General features: G+C 45.5%; 1 protein-coding gene across 2 annotated transcripts in view; it reads right to left on the reverse strand.

Annotated features, from left to right (window-relative positions):
• Nucleotides 1-20258, reverse strand: part of LOC146799520 (cytosolic phospholipase A2 delta-like) — a 146669-nt gene extending 126411 nt beyond the window's left edge. The window contains exon 1 of one of the 2 annotated variants that reach the window (XM_085627088.1): nt 20200-20258. Coding sequence is in view for 1 of the 2 variants with exons in the window: in XM_085627086.1 (XP_085483212.1) it covers nt 15088-15216 (129 nt within the window). In the remaining variant the exon portion in view is untranslated. Of the gene's footprint in view, nt 1-15087; nt 15217-20199 lie in introns of those variants that run through there. The other variant, XM_085627086.1, reaches the window with a different exon arrangement.
• Between the last annotated feature and the right edge of the window lie 979 nt (nt 20259-21237).

Genomic DNA, 21237 nt, shown 5'->3' on the forward strand with positions numbered 1-21237 from the left:
GGTCCAAAAACTACAGCTATGCACTTTGCCAAAAAAAGGGTAATTTTTCACTGCCAAATTGTGGTGTGTTCACGTTGCGTTTTGCACCATTTCCTGTCGCGGGCACTAGGCCTACCCACACCAGTGAGGTACCAGTTTTTTTCGAAAGACTTTGGGGAACGCGGGATGCGTAGAAATTTGTGGATCCACGCAGATTGCAGAACTTTCCACCACAGAAATGTGAGGAAAATGTGTTTTTTTCGACAATTGTTTAGGTTTGCAAGGGATTCTGGGTAACAGAACATGGTGGGAGCTAGTCAAGTCACCCTATCTTGGATTCCCCTGGGTGTCTAGTTTTCACAAATGTATAGGTTTGCTAGGTTTCCCTAGCCGCCGGCAGAGCTAGGGTTAAAAAACTACAGCTAGGCAGGTTGCCAGAAAAGGGTCATAATTCACTGTGAAATTGTGGTGTGTTCACGTTGCGTTTTGCACCATTTCCTGTAGCGGGCACTAGGCCTACCCAAACCAGTGAGGTACCAGTTTTTTTCGAAAGACTTTGTGGAACGCGGGATGCGTAGAAATTTGTGGATCCACGCAGATTGCAGAACTTTCCCCCACAGAAATGTGAGGAAAATGTGTTTTTTTCGACAATTGTTTAGGTTTGCAAGGGATTCTGGGTAACAGAACATGGTGGGAGCTAGTCAAGTCACCCTATCTTGGATTCCCCTGGGTGTCTAGTTTTCACAAATGTATAGGTTTGCTAGGTTTCCCTAGCTGCCGGCAGAGCTAGGGTTAAAAAACTACAGCTAGGCAGGTTGCCAGAAAAGGGTCATAATTCACTGTGAAATTGTTGTGTGTCCAGGTTGCGTTTTGCACCATTTCCTGTCGCGGGCACTAGGCCTACCCACACCAGTGAGGTACCAGTTTTTCTCGGAAGACTTTGGGGAATGCGGGGTGGGTGGAAATTTGTGAATCCGCACAGTTTCCAGGACTTTCCAATACAGAAATTTGAGGAAAATGTGTTTTTTTTTACAATTTGTTAGGTTTGCAAGGGATTCTGGGTAACAGAACCTGGTGGGAGCCAGTCAAGTCACCTATCCTGGATTCCCCTGGGTGTCTATTTTTCAGAAATGTATAGCTTTGCTAGGTTTCCCTAGGTGCCGGCAGAGCTAGGGCTCAAAAACCTACAGCTAGGCAGTTTGCAAAAAAGGGTAATTTTTCACTGTGAAATTGTGGTTGTCCACGTTGCGTTTTGCACCGTTTCCTGTCGCAGGCACTAGGCCTACCCACACAAGTGAGGTACCAGTTTTTCTCGAAAGGCTTTGGGGAACGCGGGATGCGTAGAAATTTGTGGATCAACGCAGATTGCAGAACTTTCCACCACAGAAATGTGAGGACAATGTGTTTGTTTTGACAATTTTTTAGGTTTGCAAGGGATTCTGGATAACAGAACCTGGTGGAAGCCAGTCAAGTCACCCTATCCTGGATTCCCCTGGGTGTCTAGTTTTCACAAATGTATAGGTTTGATAGGTTTCCTTAGCTGCCGGCAGAGCTAGGGTTAAAAAACTACAGCTAGGCAGTTTGCCAGAAAAGGGTCATTTTTCACTGTGAAATTGTGGTGAGTCCACGTTGGGTTTTGTGCCGTTTCCTGTCGCAGGCACTAGACCTACCCACACAAGTGAGGTACAATTTTTCTCTGAAGACTTTGGGGAACGCGGTGTGGGTGGAAATTTGTGGATCCACGCAGATTCCAGATCTTTCCACCACTGAAATGTGAGGAAAATGTGTTTTTTCTGACAATATTTTAGGTTTGCAAGGGATTGTAGGTAACAGAACCTGGTGGAAGCCAGTCAAGTCACCCTATCCTGGATTCCCCTGGGTGTCTAGTTTTCACAAATGTATAGGTATGCTAGGTTTCCCTAGCTGCCGGCAGAGCTAGGGTTAAAAAAACTACAGCTAGGCAGTTTGCCAGAAAAGGGTCATTTTTCACTGTGAAATTGTGGTGTGTCCATGTTGGGTTTTGCGCAGTTTCATGTCGCGGGCACTAGGCCTACCTACGAAAGTGAGGTACCATTTTTCTCGAAAGACTTTGGGTAACGCTGAGTGGGTGGAAATTTGTGGATCCACGCAGATTCCAGAACTTTCCACCACAGAAATGTGAGGAAAATGTGTGGTTTTTTTAACAATATTTTAGGTTTGCAAGGGATTCTGGGTAACAGGACCTGGTGGGAGCCAGTCAAGTCACCCGATCCTGGATTCCCATGGGTGTCTATTTTGCAAAAATGTATAGGTTTTCTAGGTTTCCCTAGGTGCCGGCAGAGCTAGGGTTAAAAACTACAGCTAGGCACTTAGCCAAAAAAGGGTCATTTTTCACTGTGAAATTGTGGTGTGTCCACATTGCGTTTTGTGCCATTTCCTGTCACGGGCACTAGGCCTACCCACGCAAGTGAGGCACCATTTTTCTTGGAAGACTTTGGGGACGCGGGGTGGGTAGAAATTTGCGGATCCACGCAGATTCCAGAACTTTCCACCACAGAAATGTGAGGAAAATGTGTTTTTTTTTTTACAATTTCAAAGGTTTGCAAAGGATTCTGGGTACCAGAACCTGGTGGGAGCCAGTCAAGTCACCCCATCCTGGATTTCCCTGGGTGTCTATTTTTCAAAAATCTATAGGTTTGCTAGGTTTCCCTAGGTGCCGGCAGGCCTATGGTTCAAAAACTACAGCTAGGCACTTTGCCAAAAAAGGGTCCTTTTTCACTGTGAAATTGTGGTGTGTCCATGTTGCGTTTTGCGCCGTTTCATGTCGCGGGCACTAGGCCTACCCACGCAAGTGAGGTACCATTTTTCTCTGAACACTTTGGGGAACGCGGGGCGGGTGGAAATTTGTGGATTCAGGCAGATTCCAGAACTTTTGACCACAGAAATGTGAGGAAAATATGTTTTTTTGACAATTTTTTAGGTTTGCAAGGGATTCTGGGGAACAGAACCTGGTGGAAGCCAGTCAGGTCACCCCATCCTGGATTTCCCTGGGTGTCTATTTTTCAAAAATGAATAGGTTTGCTTGGTTTCCCTAGGTGCCGGCAGAGATAGGGTTAAAAAAGTACAGGTAGGCACTTTGCCAAAAATAAGGTCATTTCTCACTGTGAAATTGTGGTGTGTCCATGTTGCGTTTTGCGCCATTTGATGTCGCGGGCACTAGGCCTACCCACGCAAGTGAGGTACCATTTTTCTCGAAAACTTTGGGGAACACGGGGTGGGTGGAAATTTGTGGATCCATGCAGATTCCAGAACTTTCCACCACAGAAATGTGAGGAAAATGTGTTTTTTGACAATTTATTAGGTTTGCAAGGGATTCTGGGTAACAGAACCTGGTGGGAGCCAGTCAAGTCTCCCCATCCTGGATTGTCCTGGGTGTCTAGGTTTCAAAAATGTATATGTTTGCTAGGTTTCCCTAGGTGCTGGCAGAGCTAGGGTTAAAAAACTACAGCTAGGCACTTTGGCAAAAAAGGGTCATTTTTCACTGTGAAATCGTGGTGTGTCCACGTTGCGTTTTGCGCCGTTTCCTGTCGTGGGCACTAGGCCCACCCACGCAAGTGAGGTACCATTTTTCTCGGAAGACTTTAAGGAACGGCGGGTGGGAGGAAATTTGTGTATCCACGCAGATTCCAGAACTTTCCACCACAGAAATGTGAGGAGAATGTGGTTTTTTTTGATAATTGTTTAGGTCTGCAAGGGATTCTGGGTAAGAGAACCTGGTGGGAGCCAGTCAAGTCACCCCCTCCTGGATTTCCCTGGGTGTCTAGTTTAAAAAAAATGCTAGCTTTCCCTAGGTGCTGGCAGAGCTAGGGTTAAAAAACTACAGCTAGGCACTTTGCAAAAAAAGGGTAATTTTTCATTTTGAAAATGTGGTGTGTTCACGTTGCGTTTTGAGCCGTTTCCTGTCGTGGGCACTATGCCTACCCACACAAGTGAGGTACCATTTCTTTCGGGAGACTTAGGGTAATTCAGATTTGTAAAGCAACTGTTATTACCTATTGACTTTCAATGTATTTCTGCCTTCCACTTGAAAGACAATGTGTAAAAAAGAAGTTATTTTGAAAAATGACCGATAATTCTCATGCTAGTATGAGTATTCCCAGTTTTGGAAATGTGCAAATATCTACTGTTTCTAATCTCTATATTTTGTTCGCATTTCAGAAATACATAGGTGTCTTTCATACCGATTTTTCCATGTATACATTTTCCCAGAATAATTGGTATATACCCATTACCCGGTACATAATAAAAAAACCATTGCAAGTTGCTGCTCAGTTTTTGGTTCTGGGTTCGTCGGGTTCTTGGTGAACCTACAAGTCCTATATAACCTCACAACCAGTACGGTCCCGTGGATGTATCGGTATATTGCTTTCAAAGAGTTGTCATAATTAGAAGAAGTTACAGGTGAAAACGTTGATACAAAAGGCTGTTTTATTTCAACTAATTTTCAATTTTTCCTATATTTAACTGGTAGTTTCTATAAAAAAACCTTGAAGGATCTACACAAATGACCCCTTGCTGAATTTAGAATTGTGTTTACTTTACTAAAATGTATAGCTTTCCAGGATCTACTATTGCCTTCATACCCATTTCTACCATTAACTGGAAGGAGGTTGAAAGCACAAAAAATAGCAAATATAGGCTATGTCTCAGAAAAATGCCAAAACTGTGTAAAAAATGTTGGTTTTCTGACAAAATTCTCTCATTGCCTAAAAGCTGGGAAATCGTGATTTCTGCCCCACAAACCCGTTTTTGATACCATTTGCAGGGAAAAACCCAGACGCTTTCATTTGCAGCACTTTTTTCCCATTTTTCCCCCAAAAAACTAAATTTAGGTGTATTTTGGCTAATTTCTGGGTCCCCTCCATGGGAATCCACAAATCCTGGGTACCTTTAGAATCCCCATGATGCTGGAAGAAAAGGACGCAAATTTGGAGTGGATACCTTATGTGGTCAAAAAGTTACAGGGGCCTAAGCGCAAACTACCCCAAATAGCCCAAAAAAAGGCTTAGCACAGGGGGGGGGGGGGGGGGGGGAAAGGTGTTAAAACCAAAATAAACTTGCAAACTCGGCGCACCCTGAAGTCAGCACCTGGTGCAATGGCACCGGTCGCACTGCCCTAGAGCGGGCCTTCTCACAATATATGATGTCTATAATGTCATCAGAACCTCTTGATCGTAAAACAGGCTGTATTACACAGTTACCTGTTATATATATATATATCTATATATATATATATAAATTCACCTAAAAAACACAGATATGGATATGAATTAAAACATGAAAATCAATTAAATTCCCCAGTAATTATAAGGAGCACAAACCATAACTTAAGCAACAGCCAAGCAAAGCTTAACATGTTTTTACTTTGCAACATTGAATGGTAAGTGTATTTTTGTAATTAACTTATATTCATTTATATATAGTTTTTTTTTTAGTTAAATGTATTATTTTAATATACTGTTCAGTTTTAATTCCAAATTACCTTATTTTCTAAACATATCAATTACATTATTTAATATAATGTTTCCTAAACTATATTTATAAAATGTACCTTGTTTCTCTTGATATATATGGATATATCGGTATATAAACATATATATGCATATATATACTCATACATATTTGTGTCATTGTGAGGTGTATATATATATGTGTGTGTGTATGTGTGTATTGTGTTGTGTGTGATTAAACTTGTGCCTCAAACAAATATATGTATTTATATTATGATAACATATTTATATGTCTTTTTGAAACAGAAGGGGGATGGGAGCACACTGCTACCTCCCAGCACAGTTCGCCCCTTTGCATCCTGGTACATGCAGTTCAATTTAAATGCTTACTTGAAATTTTGCAGAGTGTCTCACCAAAGTTGGTGCAGGCTAGTGCTGTTAATCTCTAGACACATGTGTTTCTGGATTTCATCCTTCTTCAGTAGAGATAAAACAAAATTCTTCTGGGGTTTGCTGAGAAAGCTGCCACAATCCTCTCAGGTCTCTGTACCTCTCCCTGGCGCACAGGTGCCTCCCATGAGCTCGTCAGCCCAGTGGCTCAAGGGAGCCTTTTTGAAACAGAAGGGGGATGGGAGCACACTGCTTCCTCCCAGCACAGTTCGCCCCTTTGCATCCTGGTACATGCAGTTCAATGTAAATGCTTACTTGAAATTTTGCAGAGTGTCTCACCAAAGTTGGTGCAGGTTAGTGCTGTTAATCTCTAGAGACATGTGTTTCTGGATTTCATCCTTCTTCAGTAGAGATAAAATGAAATTCTTCTGGGGTTTGCTGAGAAAGCTGCCACAATCCTCTCAGGTCTCTGTACCTCTCCCTGGCACACAGGTGCCTCCCATGAGCTCGTCAGCCCAGTGGCTCAAGGGAGCCTTTTTGAAACAGAAGGGGGTTGGGAGCACACTGCTACCTCCCAGCACAGTTCGCCCCTTTGCATCCTGGTACATGTAGTTCAATTTAAATGCTTACTTGAAATTTTGCAGAGTGTCTCACCAAAGTTGGTGCAGGTTAGTGCTGTTAATCTCTAGACACATGTGTTTCTGTGCGCCAGGGAGAGGTACAGAGACCTGAGAGGATTGTGGCAGCTTTCTCAGCAAACCCCAAAAGAATTTCGTTTTATCTCTACTGAAGAAGGATGAAATCCAGAAACACATGTGTCTAGAGATTAACAGCACTAACCTGCACCAACTTTGGTGAGACACTCTGCAAAATTTAAAGTAAGCATTTAAATTGAACTGCATGTACCAGGATGCAAAGGGGCGAACTGTGCTGGGAGGTAGCAGTGTGCTCCCATCCCCCTTCTGTTTCAAAAAGGCTCCCTTGAGCCACTGGGCTGACAAGCTCATGGGAGGCACCTGTGCGCCAGGGAGAGGTACAGAGACCTGAGAGAATTGTGGCAGCTTTCTCAGCAAACCCCAGAAGAATTTCGTTTTATCTCTACTGAAGAAGGATGAAATCCAGAAACACATGTGTCTAGAGATTAACAGCACTAACCTGCACCAACTTTGGTGAGACACTCTGCAAAATTTCAAGTAAGCATTTAAATTGAACTGCATGTACCAGGATGCAAAGGGGCGAACTGTGCTGGGAGGTAGCAATGTGCTCCCATCCCCCTTCAGTTTCAAAAAGGCTCCCTTGAGCCACTGGGCTGACGAGCTCATGGGAGGCACCTGTGCGCCAGGGAACGGTACAGAGACCTGAGAGGATTGTGGCAGCTTTCTCAGCAAACCCCAGAAGAATTTTGTTTTATCTCTACTGAAGAAGGATGAAATCCAGAAACACATGTGTCTAGAGATTAACAGCACTAACCTGCACCAACTTTGGTGAGACACTCTGCAAAATTTCAAGTAAGCATTTAAATTGAACTGCATGTACCAGGATGCAAAGGGGCGAAATGTGCTGGGAGGTAGCAGTGTGCTCCCATCCCCCTTCTGTTTCAAAAAGGCTCCCTTGAGCCACTGGGCTGACGAGCTCATGGGAGGCACCTGTGCGCCAGGGAGAGGTACAGAGACCTGAGAGGATTGTGGCAGCTTTCTCAGCAAACCCCAGAAGAATTTCGTTTTATCTCTACTGAAGAAGGATGAAATCCAGAAACACATGTGTCTAGAGATTAACAGCACTAACCTGCACCAACTTTGGTGAGACACTCTGCAAAATTTCAAGTAAGCATTTAAATTGAACTGCATGTACCAGGATGCAAAGGGGCGAACTGTGCTGGGAGGTAGCAGTGTGCTCCCATCCCCCTTATATTTATATGTGTATTTAAATATATATTTTCTAAATATGTAAACATTTAATGATACATTTTCAAATTAATTATCTTTACATTTTACCTTACAATAAACAATTTGCATAATTTTAGCATTAAACTGATATTATATTTGGTTTAATTAATTTTAACAATTACATTTATTTAATATATCAGTTTTCTTATCAATTTAATTAAAAATGTATTTTTGATCAAATTAATTTATTACTAATAAATGAGCACTATTGACTTCTATTTAATTTAAATTTGTTTTAACAATTACATTTAATTGATTATTGTCTAATATATACCTATATCCATCTGTTTGTGTATATACGTTTATGTATATGTTAGGATATATTTACATATTTATTGACTTACCTGTGATGTAAAAGACTCCTGATGAAAGATTGCCGAAGTAATAGTAGCATACTGGTTTATGCCATGCGAAGTACTTTTTAATTAAAGTATTTACCAGCACCAGGATTCAAGAGGGTAAATTCTCGCACTGAGATAGCCTTACACTGCTACTATCAGCAGCTGTTTCCTTGCACAAGTCTTTGTAACATGCAATCAGTGACACAGCAAAACAAATACAGATGGAAATAGATGGAATGCCGAACAATGTCAAACATTCACCCCAGTACAGAGATATGGGCCTAAATTCATCATTTTTTAGCTATCTATTCCATTCCAGTTTGGACCCATGCAGAAACACATCAGTCTTGACCCTGTTCCCCATGGGAACAGTCCAACCTAAACTGCCAGGCCAGGTCCTCCCTTGACCGGTAACAAGCACCTTGGGACCGGTTTCAGGGTATCACCCCTTATCAGCTAGGCTAGCCTGACTCAACTGGCATGGAGGGCACAGGACCCACGTCTGGGCATACCCATCCCACTTAGGGCGAGACATACAAAAGCAGCAATTGATGGACAGAATGCTGAACAATGTCAAACATTCACCCCCAGTACAGAGATCTGGGCCTAAATCCATTTGTTTTTTTGCTCACCATGCACTTAAGTTTGGACCCAGCCATATGCAAATCAGTATTGCCCCTGCTCCAAAGGGGAACTGTCCAGCCTGAACTGCCAGGCCAGATCCTCCATGGACCAGAAACAAGCATCCTGGGACTGGTTTTGGGGTATCACCTCTCATCAGCGTCAAATCTGATTCAAATATGGCTGGGTCTGAACTGGAATGGTGTGGCCCTGCAAAAAAAGAATGAATTTAACCCAGATGTATTCAGCATTCCGTCCATCATTTGTTCTTTTTGCTTGTATCGCCCTAAGTGGGAAGACTATGCCCAGACGTGGATCCCCTGCTCACTATACCACTGCATTCAAGCTAGCCTGGCTGATGAGGGGTGAAACGAGTGTTGTGTATTTTTCCATTCCTGACATTTTTGGGGGGGGAGGGGCGAGGCTCCTCCGGCATAGCCACCAAACCTAACCTCCATAGTGAGAAGCTATATTGATCGGAGATGTCCGGTTTAATAGAAGAACATCAAGACAAAGAAGGTTATTTTTTTAGAGTGAAACTACCCCTGTTTCCAGATATTGCGACACTCGCACAGGGCCCAATCCCGGCCTGTGATCTTTCACCATCTGCTGCCACGCCTGTGAGACATCTCACGAGCAGGAAGAGTGACGTAACAGCACTGATGTCTTTGTCACCCACGCTGCTAATTTCTATATTGGGTGCAGTTATTAATAAACTGCTTTAATTAGCTCTCTCTCAGTCATCGCCTTCCTGTGCCCCGTCACCTACTCACAAAACATGTTGTGCAAGTTACATCCTGCTGTGTGAGCATCGGGGAAGTACTCAGCTCCAAAGCACTTCCTCAAGTTATTGGCCGGAAACAACCTGGGGTAACTTGCGGCATTAAGTAATGTTAACTCAGCTTGTCATCCTTGCACACTCAGTCGTTCCATTCATTGATGATAGCCCTTATTCAGCACTTTTTCTCAAAGCGCTCTAAAAAACCTCTGAAAACAGAACAAGAGACAAAAACAACTATGTACTTTGAAACCTGAAATATAAATTGTAATACCTTGTCTTACAGCACTTGCTGCAACGGATTGCTTGTTTCATAGCACTAAAGTGTCAGGTGGACTTCTACCCGAACACAGTGTGGTCATCTCTTGAACGATGAAAGGCTGAGTCAGCCCCAATAAAATGTAAACACGAATCTGCAGCTGAGGGTTACACACACATACACAAACCTTCCCGGAAGTACTTTCCCAACTGAACCAACGATCTTGCTGGATCCAAATGTGTGTGAGGGAATGTAGAGGCTTAATGTGAAAACTAGGCCCTTGTACGACTACTCAGAGTTTCTGTTGTGGGTGGAAAGAGGAGTTTCTGCCCACATCGGGATTCCAAGTTGACTTATGGTTAAGGTCAAACATGACAACATTTTGCCCCAAGTAAAAGATCCATAATCTGGGAATGAAGTACCGAAATCAGCGCAGGGTCACCAATATCCCCGGTCATTCAACAGGGACGAACACATAACACCAAGGTCATCTGACTTATTTTTTTTAATGCGATTTTATATAGCTTGAACATTACCCAAAGGTGTCATTGTGCTTTACAAAAGAACCAGTTGCGTTACATAAGGACTTTGGATTACATGAGTTACGTAAGAGATACAAACAGAAAATAATTGCAAATGCACAAGTTGTAAAGTCACTCAAGGAAGAGATACAAACAGATAAACTCTAAAATCATATAGGAATGGTAATAAGTACAAAGGTCTAATACTAGTGGTTTGAGTTATATATATACAAATTCACTCAGGATTACATTTAACAGTGATTAGGCTTGGACAAATTTATATTACATATTTACAGAGCAGGAAATTCTTGCCATCGTTCAACCAGGTGTTCAGGTGTTGTTGCACTCAAGGGTGGTGGTCTTGGCTTTGGAGGGATCCCCGAGTTGGAGATGTCCATAGGGGTAGATGGCCAGATGGTGGTGGGGGAAGCAGCATGCTGGATCCCCAGGCCAATCCCGAAGCCATGCTGGGCTCCATTCCATGTTAGACGTATCTTGCGCCGACTGCGAACGAAGCTGCGGTCGCTGTTTCTCTGTCGATCGGCCGCCAAGTTAGGGTCAGGCAGGTATACATTGGCCGAAATCAGTGGTTAGCAGTTAAAAATCAGATCCAATTAAGCCTATTTAATAGCAGACCATGGTGATCTTTAGTTTTAGCTGAAGTGACTGTCTTTCCGCGTACGGCCGCACTTCTAGGGATCACAATCAGCCGCCATGTTAGGGTCAGTCAGGCAGACAGGCAGATACGCGCTTGCTGAATTTAGCAAAGTCATCAGCCCATATTTTCAAGACTCGTAGGCAGCCTTACTTATGTGAAGATTATGAAACAAAAGCTCCTGCTGCCCCTTGATCCCATCATGCCGAAGCAGGGCATCCCCGCCTCACCAGTTGCACAGACGGCGCCATCCCAGGGGTTACATGTGCGCAGCAAAGACCCTCCACGAGCTCCTCCGGTCATGGGCTGCAGGTGCTCCGGAGTGATGCAAAATCTCCCGCACCCCGTTCCTATAGAGGTCACGGTGTGAGCGTGAACGCCTCAAGTCCTTCCCTTCTGCCCCGGTAAGGCGTCTGGGCATCAGAGGCTCCTCCGTCCCCCGGAAACGGCGGCCACCAATTTAGACTTAGACTAATGACCTTAGGCTGCAAAGTCTCAGAAATATTAAATTCATAAAAATGGGCTGCGAAAATGTCAACTGTCAACTTTACAAAACTACCTCCCATCAGTAAAATCGGCCACTTTTAATTCCCTAAATCCAACCAGACTAGTCTCCAAAAGAATGCAGGACTGGCTTAATTTAATTGACATAATAAGTGTGTCCGAAGAGTGCACATTCACCCCAAATAGCAAAGATTTATTATTACCCAAGTCAATGACATCAATTCGATCTACCTTGGAAGGATGGATGGCTGGGTGGGTCCGTCAGAATTTGAACTTGTGACCTTGAGTTCAGACACAGATCCCTGCAGAGGATGCATTTGTCCACTGAGCTACCAGACAAGGTTAATCAGTCTCTAGTCATATATGAGTGCAATTGCTTCTTTGTGGGATTAGATGTGAATCTGCTGTTTTTGGAAGACATGTTTGTAAGGTCAAGATGATCACATGCTGTATTTTTTTATTTTTTGCAAGAACATTTACCTATCGTCATGTATGTGTATAGAACAATGCATGCCCGAAGACCACAGAAGGTGTTGTTATACCCCGGGGAGTAGCTTTGGGGGTGTTTTGGATGTGACACCCCCAAATAACTGCATTCTTGGCTTGGTAGTTGAGCCTCAATGCCCCCGAGATATGAATGAATTCCAAAATATGAAACCAAATAGCTTGGAATCAATAACAGCCTCCCTGCTTATCCAAATTGTGTGATCCTAGGCACATATTCTATTTCACAGAGCCTCCTTTTTCTTTATTGTCACTTAAGAGATCATTTTAAATGCCTGAGTTCAGGGTGTGTGCTGTACAAGCACCTCTTAAATTTGATTTAATAGACTATAATGTTGCTCCGTCTATAACAATCTAGACCTGTTTAGGGTTTATATGACTATTGACTAGCCTCATGCCATTAATGGCATTGTCAGTGAGGTGGGGGGCGAGCCATGAATGTCCCTAAAAACTTTCACTTTAATAACTATTTGTCTGCAGTGATATAATCTGATGGACTAAGATGCAACGCTGCCACATGGTAAAGAAATACACTTTTTTGAATTTTAAAGAGATTGTATCATATTTTTACATTATATTTGTTGGATAATATACATTCCAAACATTTTCATGGCTCAACTCATGCTGGACTCTGAGAGCCAAGCCAGACCCATGGCTTGGCTCTGGCTCAGGTTGGTCTATTAATTTGTCTGTGCACCATCCTCTATTTGGAACATGGGTGTGGTATTATGAAGTGTCAGTCACTGGATAAAATGATTTATATAAGTCCAGGACTAGAAACATGGAGCCCTGCCCACTGGCACTGATTTGACGACTCTACCATCAAGGCTTTCTGTAGCAGAGACGAGGAAGAGTGTGTGCTAAAATACATTTAAAGTAAGCGATCAAAGGGCAGGGACTCCAGGCCCTTGGGACATTGTGATGTATGTGACCATAATCATGAGTTTTAGGAAGAACTACACGGCCCAGGTGAGATGAGCAGGGGTGTAGCTTTAGGGGGAATGTTTGGGGTGCAACACGAGGCAATCCCTAAATAACACCCATGGGGGTATTAATTACTGGAGGACACCTGGGGAGGACATTTATAGAAATTCACATAGCGTAACAAAAATAACACAACACAGTGTCACACCACACCCCATCATGGATAACAGTGAGCCCTACAACACAACACAGAACACAACATTTAAGGATCTGCGAGGTGGGGAAACACTGACGAATATAAGGGGTGACAGGGGCAAGCGTCGGCAGGTTAGAGAAGAGAGAAGGGGTTGTCCGCAAGAGGACAGGGAGAGGATTCATTTCTGACTATAACATATATTTTTGTTAAGAAGATGGAGTGGTGTCAAGGAAATATTGTTCAGATCTACGCTGGGGCAAAAGGACAGTGGGTTAAGATTGATGCGGCGAGGGTGGGAGCCTACAAAGTGAAATGGAATGTAGGGGCACAAAGAAAAGACCCTCAAACACAGACATGGCACAAGTACAACCCTTTAGTACAATATCAACAAAGTGCATGACATGCATCAGAGTGCCCAATGCAGGTCTAGCAAGACCGGATCCTTTCCATATCTTGGGATTGGCATTGACCGAACAAATTAACCCCATGTAGAATGACTGATTGCAAATTTATTGTGAGTGGCTATCCTGAAACCTTGGTCTGGCTGCGGTCCTCCTGACAGTATGTGCGACACTCCTGCCATATGTGATATCACCAATTATTACTCAATTTAAAAACAAGATTGTCTTAGTACTTAAAATTATACTAAATGCCAGATTTTTTTCTGGTAGGAAAACAATGTACCAGGTGACGGTGCAGACAAGCAGCTACATGGACGCACGTGCGGTCACACAGACATATGTTTACTAACTAGTAAGCCCATATATCACGATGTCTAGTCGTCATGTTTCATACGCCGTCATCACATGCCATCACGTGTGCCTGTTTCATGCCTTCTCCCAGACAACAGATTTTAAGTAGAAGAAAGACAGATCTTGTACCCAGTTCTCACGATCGGGCACATGTTTTTGGATTTCTGTATTATCTGTCCTTAAAGGTATTCCACACAGCGCGGCCTCCGTTGCCAAGAGAAACAGAGTGATTTACAGAGCATATATTTATCAAAAATAAGCATTTCGAGCATCGGGAGCTGTAGGATAGGCACGTCATCGACGCAGTATGGACAGCAGGCTCTACCCTTGTGGTTACATATGACATCAGAGACTGGGGGTGAGTGTTTGAAAAGTTTCAGCGCTCCGTGTTTGCTTTGTGCGCCCTAGGTTGGCAGGGTATGCCCAAACGTGGGTCCCTTGCTCACTTTGCCACTGGATTCATGCTAGTCTGGCTGATGAAGGGTGTTAGCAGAATCCGGTCACAGGATGCTTGTTTCCGGTTCAGGGAAGACCTGGCTTGGCAGTTCTTGCTGGACTGTTCCCATGAGGCACAGGTTCAAGACTGATTTGCATATGGCTGGTTCTGAACTGAGGTGGCGAAGTGAGCTAAAGAATGATGATGGATTCAACCCAGATCTGAGACTGGGGGTCGAGTGTCTGAAAAGTTTCAGCGCTCCACCCATCATCTCCTTGTGTTTGCTTTGTTTACATTTGACATCACACATATATTTATAAAATGGGTTCCCACCAAAAGCACATCATTTTTGGTTAAGTGTCAGGAGCATAACTCGGGTCTCCATATTATATTGTCGCCTCTAGACCAGTGCCTGGTTTTCTGTCTAATCATTGAATATGCAAATGACTCTCATTTACAATAGGCACCTGTACATTGATCTGATGGATAGCCTGAACATCTGTTTTGAACCCAGCCATCAGGGCCTGCATGGACACCCACGAGAACCCTCATCATCCTCCTACGATGACCCCAGCTCCGTTTCACTTGTTTCAGCAACAATCCCGAGATGCCTTTTAAGACAATATTCCCAGAAATAAACACCAAAAAATTAAGATTTTGGTTAAGAAAAAGGCCACCATCCCATTTCACAACAACAAGAAGAAAGAATAAATGCTTGACCGTACTCGTCAATAAGTTACATATTGTTATGAGTCCCCCAGTGATGCGGTATATATGGCGCAGGGGGTGTACCTGGTAAGGGTGGGTGGACAGGGCGCCCCTCCTCACGGGCCCAGGCTGGGGAAAGTCCTCTGGGAGAGGGGGCACTGTGCTCTGCTGCTGCTGCTGGGCCATGGCTGTCCACGCGCTCGCCCGGCTCATCATCACCTGAAGTCTAAGTCCTGTCGGACGGCACGTGCCCTATAAACTGATCCCAGGCCCCGCCCCTCCATTAATTAGGGACTTAAAGAGGCGAGAGGAGGACAGCATCACACCTGCTGCATCCTGGTTCCGCCCTCCCTTTGGCCAGGTGCCACGAAGACTAGTGTCACACTGCAGCGCTGAGTTTCAATAAGCAGGCGCCCTGCCAGGCTCACCAGCTTCAGGACATATGAAGGAAAAACACGGGATGAAAAACAAAATAAGTGAGAAATTGAGTCTGATGCGAAGATACCAACAGCAAAAGGATATTCAGCCCCATAAAGCACAGGTTCAAAGGCCGAAGGGCCTGGTTTCGAGTTTGGCGGGCGGGCACCCTGTCACAGAGGTGAGGGCGTTCCCCTCTGCCACACGCCGCACCAGGCCCTGCGGCCTTGGCTGGTAAAGAACCCGATGATGTTTATTCTGAAGACACTACTGGCACAAGAAAGTCCATGTGATAACAGATGAAAAACACACCCGCAAAGATGAATTCAGTCCTGCAGTGAATCACCTCTGACAACTCCACATTTGGGCACTGACGCACCTTATGAAGACGTAATAAATATAAAAGATACAACAAAGACAGGACACCGGGGGGGCGGGGGGGGGGGGGGGGGGGGTGGTAAACCTCCGGGCGGGGGCACACTCAGCAAAACAGTACCTGGTTCAAGAGTGGAAATGAACTGTTACCAGGAAAGCGATGCACCTGTGCATCTGACACCCAAGTCAGTCAAACAGGGGCGACACTCCTCACTGATGGGTCAGGAGTGGAGGCTGAAGTGACATTCGCTGACAATAGCAACCCCCCCCCCCCCCCCCCCGCCCCCCCACACACACAATGGACACCATTGGAAAGAGAATCACAATAATAGACATCTAGGGCACACCTGCCAGGGGGAGAACGAACACAGAGGTACATGGTGTAGGGGGAGGCTGGCTCAGTATGTAGTGTCCACCTATGGTCAGGCACTGTGCACTGAGTCCAGGCAACCCTCAGTGATAGTCTTAAGGTCCCTTATAACCAAAGCTCTCAAGGGGTATCTGTGGAGAGCAGCTAAGGCTCATTCAGGAGTGTGTGAAGCAGTTGCATTTACCACATAGTCAGTTAGTAAGCTTTCATACAAGAAAGAACCACACAAGTGATCACAAAAATACAGTAGTATTTATTATCACAACACTAATAACTAACTTGATATATCTCCTACCTGGAGATATCAAATACACATCAGAAATACTTTAAGAACAGGTAAGTAGCATACAAAACACATAGGCCCCTATGGGGGGGGGGGAACCATATACTAAGAAGGTAGTATGTGAGGTATGTACCAAAATGTGACTAATACCCACGAGAAGCAAGGAACCACCTAAGGTGAGCAGCTAGGGACCCCAAGGCGCCCGGGTGCAGAGTGGTTACACCCAGTCAGACTTCCATAGGATAACACAGGGTAAGTCGCGATTGGCATTTTCTTGTTTCAGGACCCTTTCCAAAGGACCCGAGGACACCAATTGGATTACGGGAAGGTTGGAGAGACCCCACTTTTTTTTGTATATATTTTTATTGATTTTCAATTCTTGAACAGCATATTACGAACTTGAGCCTCCTGTTACATCAATTCTGCTCAGTATCCACCTTCAACTTACGGCTCTCCTTCGTCACCACCCCCGCCTCCCCTTCCCTTGTCCGAGTCTCAGAGTATTTGGTTCTGATGTTTTATAGTAGTATTTTGTATAGTCCGTTTTCTTGTGCCAGCACGGGACCGGGCCACCCCCCCTTTTTGGGACTTGCTAATATCCTGACCAATTACTCCAGCCCAATCACAAGCATTCACAATATTCACGGTATTATGGTCTATGGCTGCAATATATCCGGTGGCGTCAACAATTCCATGAGCATTGCCGTGCATGCTCTCATGGCGAACAACCATTACCGCGCCGGCAACACTACGCATGGCGTTACCATGCGTGGACATAGCGACGCATAACATTACATCGCATGCGCATGCGCGTGCGATGTAATGGCGATGCTGGAACCGGGAGCAGAGACGGCGACGCTGCACAGGAACCATGAGGAAACAAAGGTAAGGGTATGTTTTAAGGTTTAGGGCTTAGGGTTGAGGGCTTAGGGTTTGGGGTAGTGTCAGGGGTGGTAGTGTATATTACTGTTTTACTGTTTAGGGCTTAGGGGTTGGGGTAGTATATGTTACTGATTTGGTGTTTAGGGATTAGGGTTTGGGGTAGTGTTAGAGGGTGGTAGTGTATGCTACTGTTAGGGCTTAGGGGCAGGGGGTCGTAGTGTATGATCATGTTTGAGCGTTTAGGGTCAGGGTTTTTTTATTTAGGATGCAGGAAAATGGGGTCCGTTGTAAAGGCATTTACTATGCATTTCTAAGGACATGCGAACTAATGCCATACATTGTAATTGCATGCGTTGTGACGTACATCGCGAACGACAAAACCGCCTTGTAAAGGTACGCGTTGTTTTGGTTCACGATGTATCGTCATACATCCTGCTCTCATATCATCTTCCAGTTTCACATCCCTGCAAGTCAGTATCATATGGCATCCCTCCGCAGTGACCCACTCTGCCATATCCTTTAACCTGTCACTTACTTTCAGGCATCTGACAGCCATCCAATCGCAATCCTACACTTAGCCAGTGCTAATCACCAATATAAGTAACTTCCTGGTCAGCTTTTTCTTCTTCCGGAACGGGACATGCCCCCAGAGGAACTGTGTAATGTCCTGGGGCACCTCCCAACCAGTAGCCAACTGAAGACTTTGAATAACAGTTCGCCAGAAACCCTTGAGCTTCGAGCAACTCCATATCAAATGCAGAAAGCCCACACCTTGTTCCCCACATCTGTGGCATCTTGCCGACCTCTCAGGGTATATGTTCTGTAACCTCTCAGGTATCAAATAGTCCTGGTGAATTACATAGTATGAGACCCCACTTATGGATTCCCAGGGAAGCAGGATACCTACACCAGGGAGTCCCGGTGCATAGGGGTGAAGTGGTGTCGGCCTGGTAAAGCTAATGGAGGATCTTGGAAGTACAGCGACTCATGGGCCAGGACAGTGGAACCCAAACGTGGATTCTGAAGGAGAAGTACCTGAAAGCCGAGGGGACAGAGTCCAAACCACCCAGAGATGTCCAGGTGGAGCAGGAGCACAATGCCACCACTTGTCACAGGTACTTGTTGAAGCACGATGGTCTTGATGCAGCAGCTGTGGAGCCCAGGTGATGACGTAGGAGCACAGGAGCTGTCCACGAGCTGTCCCAAAATGAATGAGAACTGCAGGAAGGTCAGTGGCCAGCAGGATCACTTACAAGCCTCGACAACCACAACAGTCGGGTTAAAGGAAAAGATGCTTGGTTGCAGACCAGCAAGGTCTGTGGGACTAACCCACAAAGGATAAGTCAGGGCCGATCCTCAGCATGCAGGAGAGCCAGCAGGAATCTTGTAGCCCCCTCAAGGACCCTCTGGCAGCTGGCACAGGGAGTTGCCGGGAAGCCTCAGCAGCCCACGGGAGATGGAGGCCCACGGTGCAACGGATGCAGGCATGATGCTGTTTTTGGAGTTGGGCGATGCTGCAGGCTGGGGCTTCTTGGAGCTTGAAGAGCTTCTGTGAGGAAAGTGAACAAGCCTTGGCAATGGCAGAAAGACATGGTGCACAGGGAGGTAGTTCAAGTCGGCTGGAGAGGGATTGCAGTCTCCCAAGATGCTGGAAAGACTGGTCAGGGCTCTGGGGAGCCAACAAACCCCCACCCATGTTGCAGAGCCTGGAAATGTCTGTGAGACAACAGTATAATCAAACTGGTCGTCGAGGTAGAGATGCCTGTGGATGCAGGGAAGTGACTCCTTCGCTCCTACGCTCCAAGGGAGATTTCCTCTAGCTTGGAATGGATTAATCGTCCTTGCTGAATCGGAGGATGCATGGCCATGCAGTTGCAGAATCTTGGAAGAGCATGGAAATTAGCTTGCAGCAGGACTCTTCCCATCAAGAGCAGTCTTGTCTTTAGTCTTGGCTCAATCCAGCAGCAGAGTTTCAGTGTCCAACAGCAGAAGTGTCTTCACATAGGTCATGGCAAATATTTACGAAGTCCAGGACGAGTCTAAGGACCCACTGTGATGGGGAGGAGGGCAATGACGACATTAACACCCAATACCTTGGCCCTTCCACACTGTTTCAAAGTCGCAAGATGGCCTCTTCTTTCTCCCGCAGGATTTGTGGAGTGTATGGTCCTTTAAGGAAGGGACAGCCCAGTTGGAAGATGTGTACTCCTGGATCGCAGGTGTCGTGGAGGCCCAATCAGGAGAGGATGCCGCACTAAAAACCCACTGAAAAAGATGTATACAAGGGGGACACAGCATCGCTGGAAGCTGGGAAGACACAATCAGGAAGGAGAAAAGGGGAAACCCGAGACGCAGGACCACAAGAGAGCTAGGGGGTGAGACTGAGTCAGCCAGAGTCCACGGTACAGCCAAGGAGAAGCCAGGAGGCCACCGGTTCAGCCCTGAGCCCCGCCATGTTCCCAGAAGAATGTGGCTAGCACAGGAGCGTGACCGGGTACTTGAGAGGTGGGGGAGCCAGAAGTGGGTTACCAGGGGGAGGCGAGGCCCGGGGCATTCGAGGGCACTCCCGTGTGAGAATTCTTTATAGAGGAGATTCTATCTAAATAGGAAATAGGCATAACTATCCCCCAAATACGAGTAGAGGGAGTTTTCTTTCTTTCTTTTCTTTCGCTACTGCTGTAAAATTTGTCTCTCCCCCATGTCTTAAAAAACAGTGGGCGAATTATTATAAAAGAAGTAAGATTTAACCTTATAGTAGGGAGCAGAATCACTTTAAACAATAAAACCCACTTGGTGACGGGTTAGGAAAGGGTGTCTCCCCTCACAGACCCCACCCCATAAATTGGAAAGAATAAAACCTGCAACTTACCTGTCGCTTTCATCTTCCTTTGAGGGCCATCTTTCTTCCCGGTGGTCCCGGTATTCTTGGTACAGACCTAAGAAGAGAAAGAGAGAAGAGAAGAAAGCAAAGACACCTTACTATTTATGATTAAAAGATAATAATAAAAGTCTTCCTACAAATCAAGTGCATCAAATCTCTTATGTCCTGCTAAGCATAATTAGAGGGCATTAAGACTGTAGCTGCTCCTTGCTGACACCCACCCTCAGGGGAGCCCTTAAGTAACCCTAAAAGGGGGGAAGGCCGTCTTCTGCGGTGACCCACCTATCAGAGGGGCCAGGAATGCTACTCAGCTAGCCTGGGGGTGAGTGCTTGCAATGTTCATCACTCCGTCCATCATCCCCTTTGGTTTTGCTTTGTTCGCCCTAAGTTGGCAGGGTATACCCAGACGTGGGTCCCTTGCTCACTTTGCCACTGGATTCAAGCTAGCCTGGCTGATGATGGCTGATTAGCCAGAAACCGGTCCCAGGATGCTTGTTTCAGGTCCAGGGAAAACATGGTTTGGCAGTTCGGGCTGGACTGTTCCCATGAGGCACAGGGTCAAACTGATTTGCATAGGGCCATGTCTGAACTGGGGTGGCGGAGTGAGCTAAAGAATGATGATGGATTAAACCCAGATCAGTTGACTGGGGGTGAGTGCTTGCAATGTTCAACACTCTGTCCATCATCCCCTTTGGTTTTACTCAGCTAGCCTAGCCAGTCAGATGCTCCCAGGGGCCAAGATTCAACATGGCAGACCAAAGTGGCCACCTGTAGGAGCTCTGGACACCTCCCGAGGGAAGAGCTGTACAGAGGGTTGGACACTCCCCTGTCCTTTGTGTAGTTTGGTGCTAGAGTGGGAGTCAAGGGCTCCTGAACTGGGCAAAACTGGTTTATGCAAGGAGGGCACCAAATGTGCCTCGCAATGCAGTCTGGTGGCGCTCGGAAGTGCCTCTACCCTACCTAATTCTAAAGTGATCACACCTTTCCTTCATGGGAAATCCTTTGTTTAGTTTTCCCTGCCCGAGT

The sequence above is a fragment of the Triturus cristatus genome, chromosome 9 (assembly GCF_964204655.1).
Source record: "Triturus cristatus chromosome 9, aTriCri1.1, whole genome shotgun sequence".
NCBI lineage: Eukaryota > Metazoa > Chordata > Amphibia > Caudata > Salamandridae > Triturus > Triturus cristatus.